General features: G+C 32.4%; 1 protein-coding gene across 1 annotated transcript; it reads right to left on the bottom strand.

Moving 5' to 3' along the window:
- Nucleotides 1-8212: 8212 nt before the first annotated feature.
- Nucleotides 8213-8931, bottom strand: LOC111432628. Its single transcript, XM_023069574.1, has one exon. It carries the CDS (start codon nucleotides 8885-8887, stop codon nucleotides 8330-8332), a length of 558 nt encoding a protein of 185 aa, XP_022925342.1. The 5' UTR covers nucleotides 8888-8931; the 3' UTR covers nucleotides 8213-8329.
- Nucleotides 8932-12631: the final 3700 nt, after the last annotated feature.

Genomic DNA, 12631 nt, shown 5'->3' with positions numbered 1-12631 from the left:
ATAGTGTAAAAAGACGTTTTTTTTTTTTTTTTTTTTGTGAAACATTATATACAACGTATTTACATTTTTTCAAAATAGAGTTCATACATAAGTAGTTATAACACCAAATAAGAAACTAACACAAAGTATTTAAAACAAAAGAGGTTGAGGATGACGGTTGAGGCTTGCCTATGGCACGTACTCTAAAGTCCGCTCCCAACCTTGACCAGCTTCTTATTTACCTGAAAAACATGGAAAAAATGGAGTGAGTACAAAGACTTAATAAGTAGTCTACTTGTAGGCTCTTAATCGTGTCTATAATATGCTAGAGTACCACACTCTTTGTTGACTTGTTCTGGTTCTTGTAGCAAGTACTTAGACCCCTTTAGTTCTGTTTTTGACTTGGGAGTCCTTATCATGATTTATTCGAGGTCTCAACCTTGATTCTAATCTAAGGGCCTTGGTACTATTGTTCTGGGTTCTTGTCTTCAGAACTTGGATCATGATTCATGTTTTAGTCCTTGATCGTTGTCTCATGCTTGGTTACTTTCTATGTTATTCTTGTTACGTTCTCTAAGATACTCCCCCTAAATTTGAAAGGTTTTAATATTTACTTTTAAAAAAATAAAAATAAAACACTGGTCTACGTTTTTTAACTATAAATTTTTAAAAATAAAAAATTAACATTTCAATTCATTTTTTGTAGTGTCCCATCAATTCCTATTTTTGCCCCCTCCACCCTATTTAAACTCAACTCTCTCCATCTTTTTCACAACATACAATTTCTTCCATCTAAATTTTTCTAAACCCTCCCATTAACCTTCCAATTTTATTTATTTTTCATCTTACCAAATATTATTATATTCTGAAAAAATAGTCGTAACTGACCAAATTGTAATTGTAAATCTACTCTTGTGAGTAAATAGTTGTGAGTGATCAAATTGTAAATCTACTGTTGTAAAGAGGTGTGGTGTGTACTGTGAGGAAATAGTTGTGAGTGATCAAATTGTAAATTTACTATTTTATAGAGCTGTGGTGTCTTCCTACAAAATTCAGACATTTGTACCGGTTTGATCCTAAATCGTGAAAGGGATTGAGTTTGCTCTTGAACTCGTAGAAAGAGCGGTGCAGCAGTTGGGCTCTGATACGAGGAGAGAGTGGAGAAAGGTTTATTCAAATTCTCAAGAGGCACTTGGTGAGCGGAATAGATCGAGTTTGACCGAACCACTATAAAACCACAGGGTTATATTTTCTAATTCTTTCCTATTTAATTTCGAAATTATTATTATAATTTATTGCATGTATTAATTATCATCTTTAACTTTTTTTTAATCATAATTAGAAAAATTAGAAAAATTAATCACGTTTAAATAATTTTATTGTTAAAACCCTATTCACCCCTCTAGAGTTGCCATACGAATCCAACAAGACTTGTATGCTACGAGGTAGGAGAATGATCATTATGTTTATCATGATGTTGTCGTGATGGTTACTATTCCTAATGAGTGTCCAATATCAATAGCTACCAGAGAATACTCGCCCAACCAGAAAGGGGTCCATGAGGTGTGCTAACCGACTGGTGGATCCACGCTCACACGTGTGAACCGTGTGTAGGAAAATTAAATACACATCCAAGTTGCCATTAGGATTGCCGCCGTAGAAAAAGAAACTGTAATGACAGGTCTCATTCATGAAATTGTATGTGTTTACATTTAACTCCGATAGGGGGGTCGCTTACTAAGAATTTCTTAAAAAACTCAAGCCATGTGCTACTTATTTTCAGGTAAAGACAAGGCTCTCATGTACAGCTGACGATGTCGTCGCAATTAGGAGACCGTGGCACATGCTTAGGGTAGTTTCAGATTTTGAATTAGTAGACTATAGGTTAGTATAGGTTCATTACATTTCCATTTTGGTAGCATACATGTTAGTATATGGCATTTTATGTTATTTCTTGTTATTTCAATATGCATTATTTTATTTCAAAAGCCTTAGAAACGACGTGTAAAAACAAGGTTAGGTGTTTATTATTAAATTTTCAAGGAGTTATTTTGCATTAAATGTTCATGTTATGTTTACAGTAACGACCTTAGGTTAAAGTAAAAAATTTAGGTTCGTTACAATAAAATTTTTCATGAGAACCAGTCTAAAAGAGAGTTAAAATTGAGAAAAACCAAGGGAGGGTCTAGCTTTGTGTTGACATGGCCGATTCAACTGAACCGGCCACGTCGTCATCTTCTTCCTCTTGAAGGAAGATGACTTGCATGACCAACATTGTTAGTTGCCTGAAACTTCGTTTCCTCGGTTCTGTATACAACATTTTGCCCCTCAATTTGTTCATGAAACTTAAAGGTGTTACAGGGAAGAGCTAGCGATTGATTTCATATCTTCTCATTATAGGCTAAGTTATTCACCTCTAAAGTTCGTCGGGATTTGTTTTCCTCACTGGAGCCCAACCCATAAAAATCTTATTGGGGAACCGTTTCTAGAGGTTTTCAAGACCTAACTTTTTCATGGAACTTCTTCCTTATTCTTCCCTCTAGTTAAATAAATTGTTTTGGAGAAACGTCTCTAAGTGTGTGACCTTAATTTTGAGAAATTGTCCTCGGTCTGCATGTCACACGAAAACACAAATTTTTCTTGTCTTGGGCAGCTTGTTCTAGGATGAGTTAGCCCTTGATTTCTTTATCAAAGTTACTCATCTCAATCCTCTTAAACTAAAGGAACACTCGGTTTTAAGAAAAATGGAATGTAGATGGAAATTCAATCCTTACCTCCAAATTGAACCTAAGACTGACTTTCTTCAACTAAGCATGCTCTTGAACTTGTTAGTCATGGAAGAATTTGCATGCAAGGTTCGGATTGTAATTTTAAGCTTTCTTTGAAGTTCTTCAATGGTGGATAGGATTGGGGGAATGAGTTTTAGGCTCTTTCAGCGCTCTGTTCCTTCACCAAACTTATGGGTAATCTTCTTTAGAAGGTGTAGGAACAAGTTTGAAAGGAATCAGTGGACAATTTCTCTCGAATTTGGAAGAAATCTGAGAGTAAGAAACTAAAAATTCAACCGCTATAACACACGATGGACAGCTCGACTCAACTTGATTCTTGTTCCAAATGAAAGGTCAAATCTTAGACTTTATAGAGGGAGCTTAAATCGACGTTGAAACCTCTAGAATCGTCGTGATTTGGAGATTTAATTTTCTAGATTTTTCATCAAAAATATCATCTCAGATTAGCAAACAACCAACTTCCAATTTGAATATGACCGTTGGATGTGATGTGGTGTGTCTTCTCTGGAACATACTCAAATTAGGTGAAAATCCAACTATTTAAAATGAAGATTCAAAGGATTTTCTTATCAATGCTCACTACCACAAATCTGATTTTCTATTCAGTAGAATTTTCATAATTATCTCGAAGTTTAGGGGTAGTTTGGTAATTTTCTATTTTCTGAATATATATATATATATATATATATATTATTTTTTTTTCTTTTTGAAAAATCTAAAAAAATTTCATTCCTTGGGGTAATTTTCTTTCTCGATCACCTTAAAATTCCATCTCAATAGGGAATTAAAAATCAAAAATCAAGAAAAATTCTTAAAAATGGAAAAAATTACATTTTCATTCTTTTTGCTTACTTTATGCCTTTTTCTATATCATTGGCGAGGAGACAGCTACAGCCCATAAAATATTTCTTCAATCTCCAAACCGTATACTGTCCCCAATAACTACCGAAAAACCAACTAGTTGTGCTATGTGCATTTCTAAAATGTAAGGTTTTTGCTCTCATATTTAATTCTTTATTTTGATTTTTAATAAAATCTATAAGAACGAAGAGTTCATACCCTCTCGGTCTTCCAAAAATGGTAACGTTTTTTTTTTTAATTATTATTTTATGATACTTAGAAAAGTGAATAATCAAAGGCATTGGATAAGTTGAAATTCAAAGAAGGACTAGTTGTCAAAAAAAACAAGGTTGGTGAAGAAGATATAAGAAACCATATGGGTGATGTTGAGATTTATTTTTTTTAATAAAATAGAGATGCCATTCCATGACACGTCTATAATGTACGAAATTTTTTTTTATTTAAAATATTTCATAAACGTTATCATAGACTTAAACATTCGTAAAATCATTTTAAATAAAAGTATATAAAAGTATACATCAATAAAATAATGAAAATGAAATAACAATAAGTTTAAAGTAATGGAAACGTCATGATCTATCTTAAGGGCTACAATTTAAACATAAATGCCACTATCCTAGTTTCAGTTCCATGGCCTCCACAACGTGAGCGTCGTCGTCGTCGTCCATAAATGAGTGCTTATATTTACCTGAAAATAAAAGTATTTTAAGAAATATTGAGTAATTAACTCTATTGTTTGGGTAAAAAATGCATACACTAGCAATCATGGTGTGATATATCCTTTCATAAAAACATTTCATAGCCTTGAACTCTACTCTCCAGTGGGGTGAAAATTGGATATGTAGTACTTCTCTACATACGACCCAAGCACACGTGTGCATTGACCCACTAGGCAGTCATACGTACCCACTGGGCCTACCCTTCAGCTAGCGCACGTTCATGCTGCCAAAAGCCACGAACGGAAAGGAGCCTGCATAATTTCATGACATGTATGCGTCCATATAGTCCAATGCATGTGACGTACAAAAATGCATAAGCTTATGTATGCAAGACATAACTCCATTTTTTTTCATGGCATATCATTATTATGAGACACATATACATATTACTTGTCATCATTTTCATAATTTTTCCAACGACTCTAATGTCCTAATAAAATCAATGTCATCAATATACATAACATAACTACCGTGCGCGAAAAAATTCATTTAAAAGAAATATTTCATAATGAGGTCATGGAGTTACATATTCATTGTAAAATCATTAAAACGATGTGGCAGAAAATATTTAAATAAAATAAAGAAAATAAAGTAGTTGTCTTGATCAAACCTTATAAGCTAAAAAAAGAAAAACAACATGAATGCATCTACCCTAGCTTTGATCTCGTGGCCGTCACCGCTATGTTGTCATCCATACAGAGTTGTCTTACCTTTATCTGAAAAATAAAAGTAGCACTTTGACCTGAGATTTTAAGAAATACTGAGTAAGTAATCATGCATGGCTCACGTCGTAGCACTTGACTTGACTTGACTTGACTTGAGATTTTGAATTATCATTTCATAAAACATCATAACATGGTCTTGGTCTCTACTTCTCATTCGGGCATAATTAGATGTGTACTACGTCGTTACACATGCATGGCTCATGTACGCGCACATAGAAACCCAAGTGAGCTCGTATACATACTCCCTGGATCTAGCTTTCGACTAGCATACACTCACATTGTCGGTATACCACAAAGGGAAAGGAGTGGGCATAGTATTGTGGTGTACACAATATTGTATCATAACATTGTAGTGTACACGTATTGTATCATAACATTGTAGAATACACGTATGTACTAATCAGTGGGAAAGTATCCCATAATTTAAAATCATTGCATTAAGTTTCATAGCATAACATAATCATATCACAACAATAACATAATAAACAGACATAAATCAATCACAAGGCATGACATGTACAGGGGTTATAGGGCACACATCAGCCATGCTTCAAACAATTCATCTAACTAAGCCAATAATAAAGTCACTCACTTGAATAGCTTAAGCTAGAATCCCTAGTTTGTTCTTGGAGTTGGACCGAACCTATCCCTTAAAGTCCAAGTTAACCATGTTCATTACATCGAGTTAGAACACGTTGAGCGGCTTAATCTATCTAGTACTCACAATTAAACCTCTTAATTTTAGTTTAGATACTTTAAATTGGCCATATAGTGAGATTGTCATATGTCACCTACATTCGAATACTTCCCTGTTATGATTAGTACAGATTCGTACATTACGATATCATGCATGTCATTATAAAATTTAGTGTACTAAAAAATTGAAGTAAACCCTTCTATGACGCCTCACATACTAATACGCCAAAAATTTGTGGAAGAAAATTGACCTTCCAAACTTACGGTTTTTGCAATTTGACCAAGCAAATGTATTTGAAAAGCTCATCTAGATCAAAGATGCGAGCTATATTGGATGGACTTTCAAGCAATGGAATATACGACTCCTTTCTATGCCTCTAAAATTGTTATCGTGAACCAAAAAGACATAGCAAAGAAAAGAGGTGCGAGCAGCATGAGACCATACAAATAACGTTTGACCTTTGGTTCATTTATTCCTCTAAGCCAAATGGATATTTATTTATTTATTTATTTATTTAAATAAAATGTTACATATTCTTGTAATTTTGTAAGAAAGGAATCTTGATTTGATGAGACCATTGGTCAAAGTTATGAATTTGGATTCTTTTTAATTCTTATTATTCAATTGTCTTTTTATTACCAAAAAGGAAAGAAAAAATAATTAATTAAGAGAGGACCCCAATAGTTTGCATATTTCCAAAACACACCCCTCCAATCCTTTTCTTCTTTATTGCGTTATGTTCCAGCCGCAGGGAGCAAGGTATTCAAAGTTCATGTGTTCTCTATCTTACTCCTTAAATTACCCAAATACCCTTTTCTTTTACATTATTATATTCCAAAAAAAAAAAACTTTATTTTGAATAATATTTTCCGTTAAAATTAGTGAATAAATTAAGTAGCGTCTAAGATAAAAGTAAAATAAAAAATGGCAGTATTTGATGGACGCATTTTAAAATCGTGAGGTTGTAACAATTTGAAATTTTATACTCAATTTAAGATCGTCATTGTATACATATTATAAACATTGAATGCGGAAATACTTCATTTAAAGTTTCATAAAACGTCACATCCATCTTAAAACACAGTTTTGGACTTACGCGTTTTGAAAATACCTTTGAAAATGACACAACAAAAGACTGAATAAAATAAATAAACGTTTAAATTAAAAACATCATATTCTAAGTCTAAGAAAATAAATACGACTACACTATGCATGTGTCGTGGTCTCGAGTTGCGATTTCGTGATCAACTGTACAGTAATGTCATGTCTTAACCTGAAATAGAAGTAGTATGTAGATTGAGAATTTAAAGAAATACTCAATAAGTGACCCCATTATTGTGGGTTAAATGCAAAAACATGCGAATGTAATAATAGGGTCTATCCTTTCAATCATTTTCCTATGGTACTATCCTAACCGATAACTTGGATGCGTACCATATACTCAACACACAGCCCATACGAGGCTGACAGCGATACGTAATAGGTTAAAGCAGACAATATTTGCTAGCAGTGGACTTGGGTCATTACAAATGATATCAGAGCCAGACATCGAGCTGTGCTTAAAATCGTGAGGCTGCAATATGTGACTACTCAAAGCTAGCTAGCAAGCGAACAATATCTGTTAGCAGGGAATTTAGATAATTTTATTTTAAAAAATTGCAACATTTTAAAGAAAAATGTTAGATTTTAGTAAAGTTAATGAATTTTGAATAATAAACAAATTTAAGTTATTTAAAACTTGAAAATTTGAAAAATAGAATATAAATAAAAAGAAAATATTTAGGGTAAAAGTGATAAATTTGAAAACGGGGAATACGTTGGGAAATGGAAAATTGGAAAAAGAAAAGATGGGCAATAGGGAATGGCATGGGGGAAAACCCTTATTTTATTTATTTATTTATTTATTTGTCTATTTTTATTCATTATGCCTTCGCTTTAATCCAAGCACTCCTTCCGACATGTCGCCATCATTTCTATTTCCTTTTTCTCTTCTCTCCCACTTTTAAAACTACACATCATCTCTAATATTTTACTTTTCCTTTTTTTACTCTATATTTTTATGAAAACAACATTTAAGTATTATTTTAAATACTCCTCCATATTAACAAATTTAAAACAAATATATAATTAAAAATAATGACTTAAAATTATAAAAATGGCCCGAACATTCTTAACATTTATAAAAGAAATATAAAAAAAATATGATTATTGAATTAATTAGATTTATATTCGATTGTTGGGTTATATGCGTGAATCAAATGAATTTTATCTGGATGGGGCTGAACGGTGTTTGGTTGGATTAATTTCAGAAATTGAAAGTTTTTGGACTGAAAAAGTGACCTGTTCAGTAGTAACTTTTAGAGTGCATGGTAACAATACAGAGAGACGAAGGGGACCAGAATTGAATATGGTTGTTTATAAAATATAAAAATGAAAAAAGAAAAAAGAAATTAAGAAAATATTTAATTGGAACTTGAATTTGCATAATTCATGAAAAGAAACAAAATATTGATTAATTTGTACATCCCAAAGCATTGGACTATATTTACACCTAATTAACTAACTCATAAAATAACCTCCCCAGATTGTTTCTCCTATAAACTTCACAATCTTCCTCACCGCCCCTTTCTCCGCCGCTTCCTCCCCGCCGCCGCCGCCGTCACCTGCCCCTTCACTCTCCGTCAACCTCCCCTTTTCTTCAATCAACCTCCCTCCATTCCTCTTCTTCCTTTCCTTCCTATTCCTCTTTCCCTTTTGGGTCTCCGCTAATTTTTCTTCATATGCCTCGATGATTTCGTGTATCACTTCCCGATTCGGCGACGAGTCCCATCGGACCCAGTACCTCGTGTAGCACCGGAAACAGCCGCACGAGAATGCCGGAGAGTGATCGGAACCGAACTTTGCGCTGGGGGTGGTAGTGGGTTTCTGTTGGCTACACTTTCCGCGGTGGCCGGAGTAGTTTTTGTCGGCGGAGGAGATTAGGTAGGCTAAGACCTGTCGGTCCTCTGAGGTGAGCGCCGCTGCGAGGGTGAGGATGGCGGCGGGGAGAAACGAGAGGTGGTCGGAGATTGGCGGCGATGGGTGAACCGTTCCTCTTCTCCTGTATTGCTTCTTCATCGGAGAGGAAAATAAAGGGGGAGAATCATTGAGAGAGAGAGGGAGAGAGAGATTTTATTGAGGAGTGGGCGCGTGGGGAAGTGCGAGTGGGATTGAACTGCAATGACAATGCATGGCGATGGGAAATATTCACGTGAAACGCAAGTATTTGAGTACATACAGTACTTCCCTAATTGATGAACTATCGTACGGGGTAGATTCTTGATTTATTGGTGGTGGGGGCCCACTTTCATCGCTTCAGTAATTTCTCTGTTTTATTATCTCGTTGTTTTGCCAGGTGTACTTTTGTACGCTTTTCGGCCTCCGGTTCAGACCGGATCTGAGTCGGAATTGTATGCTGATGAACTTCGATCCATTTTCAGATTTCGGTTTGCCAAGTCAGCAATTTTTTTTTCCTAAATTAATAAAACTATTCACTACATCTCAAAAATACATTTCAATTTTTTTAAATTTCAATAATATTTTTAATTTAAAAAAAATATATTCATTTTAACTAAAAAAATATAATATATATATATATATGTACACTTTAGTTTTGAATGAATGTCATAAATATTTTATTTTAAAAATAACTTTTAATTTTTTAATTTGAATATACAACACTTTTACCGTGTGTAAATTAGGGGTGTACATGAGTTGAGTTGGATTAGAATAGATTGAGGGAATTTTTTGGACTAATTAAAAGTTCTGTTGGTTGGATATGCAACTTAACCAACTTTTTTAAGTTCTGTTGGTTGGATATGCAACTTAACCAACTTTTTTTTTAGGTGAGTTGAGTGGTTAAAGTTAATTGAAAAAAATTAAATTTTTATTTATTTATCCCCAATACATAATCATTCCATAAAACTTAAATAAAAAATATTAAAAAGTTCACAAACAAATACAAATCAATTCACAGCGGTTCAAACAAACAAATTTTTTATCCATATATTTCCAAACAATAAGATGATAATAATTAATTGTAACATAGTTTAATAGTGTCATAGAACTAAAAACAAATAAATGTCAATATTTTTTTGAATAATTGATTAATCAAGAAAAATAGAGCGATATATTCTAAAATTCAAACCTAGTAAAAATAATTAATTTAAAAAAGTTATGCATTATAAAAATAAAAACTAAATAAAGATAACTTACTTGATGGACTTGAAGTCTTACATTATCTAAAAAAACTTAGAAATATGTAAACTGTGATATAAAATTTAAACAGATGGCAACAAAGGGATAATAAATAAATTAAAATTAAAATTACTTATTTCAATTTTAGAACAAATCTCCAGATGTTAAGAAAGATTTAATGCACTTATATTTTAATAAGGTTTATTTCGATTTTGGTCAATTTAAAAATTTATCTAACGAACCCAAAAGTAGATTTAAACTTATTCAGTTCGAGAAAATTAACCTGATCTAACTCAACTCTTATAATATGAACTGGGACGGTTTGAATTTTCGAGTTGTCGGATTTAGTGTACACCCCTAGTTTCAATCGTGTTTCTTCTCCATGTAATCATCTGTAATTGTGAGAGACTAATCCATTCAAAAGCATCAACATGTCTTATATGCTTTGAAGCAATTAGTGTTTAATAGGGGGTAAATGGGTCGGTTTGGATTGGGTGGATGGAATTTTTGGACCAACCCAAAAGTTCAAGTTGGTTGGATTAATAGCCCAACCCAAAAATTTTCGGGTTGAGTTGTCTTGTCCTTAAAATTTTTTTTATAAACTTTTATTCATCCACAATTCATAAATATTCGATACAATCTTAGATTAAAAAAAAATATTAAAATTTCAAAAATAAACTCAAATCAATCTATAATCATTCAAACAAACAAATTGTTCGTCAACAACAAGTACAAATCCTAACATTCATAGTTTAACATTATCATAAGACTGAATACCATGAGTACTTGTTAATTAATTGGTTAAAAATATACCATAGATGTTGAAATTCAAAAGCAATAATGGAGAATCTTCTCACCTAACTAAATATTGATTTAAAAGCTATAATAGACATTAGAACTGTGATTAAACTCATATTTAAAATAATTTATTCTACACGGGTGAAAAAAAGATGGATTAAAAGTAAAGAATCCTTAAAAAAAAAACTTTCACCTCCTCTTTCCCACCAACACAAAAACAAAAAATACAAAATGTTTTTGCTTCAAAACCGTTTAAATTCATGTATAAATCATAATCAAGAAATGATTGTTTAAGAAGAGTCACAGTATGTCATATTACATCATTCAAGCAAAATATATATATATATATATATTTAATTTAATAATTACTGTGACATTTGACTTTTAAAAGAATAAGAATGACTGACCATAGATAAATGAAGTGAATTTTAAAACATATTTTGTAACCGTTGGATCATCTACCTCAGTTTATCCCGTTGGAGTGCTTCTTTAACCATGTTCACCAATTCATGTTTACAAATTTAACAACCAAATTACAAAAATAAACACCAAAAACTCATTAATTTCGTGTACTTGTGCTTTCGGATGTGCTTCGTTACTTCCAAGATAAATTTTCTGAAACTGTCGGGTGGCCCGAGTTCGATACCCGCCAAGAGCTTTGAGATAAAAGCTATAATTAATCTAACATGTCCTCATATCTTAAACAGGTTGTTGTAGTTAGTGGTAAGTATTCCTGCCTGTCACGCGGGTGACCTGGGTTCGATCTCCGGCAACGGCGATTATTTTTTGTTTTTGCAAATAAAATTAATTCAAAAATAATTTAATGTAAAATATAGTATATGTTGTTTAATAAATATAAATTTTGATTCTGTTTTTAAAGGATAAATATATTAATTTAAACTCTGTTAACAACATGGTGGTTGAGGTAAAGTGTTATTAACCACAAATCATATCAACATTAACCATATTTCAAAAAATGATTAATAAATGTAAATAAACCTTACATCAATTTTTTACTTTCATTCATTAATCCACACATTTTTCTTTTCATTATAGATTATTTAAATGATGATCTCCTATTAAAATATTTATTTAAAAATGTGAATAAAAAGTTTTGGACCCGTCTATTTCGGGGTTAAATGCAAACACATGCAATTTCATGAATTGGACCTACCATAAGAGTCTATTTTCCTACAACAACTATCCTAAATGGACAATTGGATGTCTATTTAATTTACTTATACACGGTACACACGTGCGAGTATGGACCCACAGGTTGGTTCACACCCAAAGCTTATGGCTCGTGAAGGAGGAACTCCTGGTAAATCCTCTAGGAAGACATCAGAAAATTCGTTTACTATGGGTACCAAGCTTAAACTATATTCTTCCATATGGGTATAGTTCAGGTTTTTTAGTGTCTTGAAACGGTTTTAGAGACATTATTTTTAGGTCTTTTCTATCTTTTTTACCTTTCTTGTCCCCTAACTTAGTCCTTTGCTGGCTTGAATTAATCTCTTTTTCTCGATAAGAAAAGCTAGTCTTCTTACTTAAGATAGACATTGGAATTCAAAATCAATAGAAAAAGAAATAATCGAATTCACATATTTGTAACCGTTGACTCTATTTCCTTATCTGATTTCACGAGTTAGTCACTCAACTATTGATTTGTTGCAAACCGCACTTTCCCATGTATATATATATATATGTATATATATATATATGCATATATATATATATGTATATATATATATATGCATATATATATATATGTATATATATATATATATGTATATATATATATATATAAGAATCTAGAAAATTTGCATG

This window comes from Cucurbita moschata, unplaced genomic scaffold (assembly GCF_002738365.1).
Source record: "Cucurbita moschata cultivar Rifu unplaced genomic scaffold, Cmos_1.0 Cmo_Scf00039, whole genome shotgun sequence".
In the NCBI taxonomy this organism is placed as follows: Eukaryota; Viridiplantae; Streptophyta; class Magnoliopsida; order Cucurbitales; family Cucurbitaceae; genus Cucurbita; species Cucurbita moschata.
This window is presented reverse-complemented; position numbering and strand designations above follow the sequence as displayed.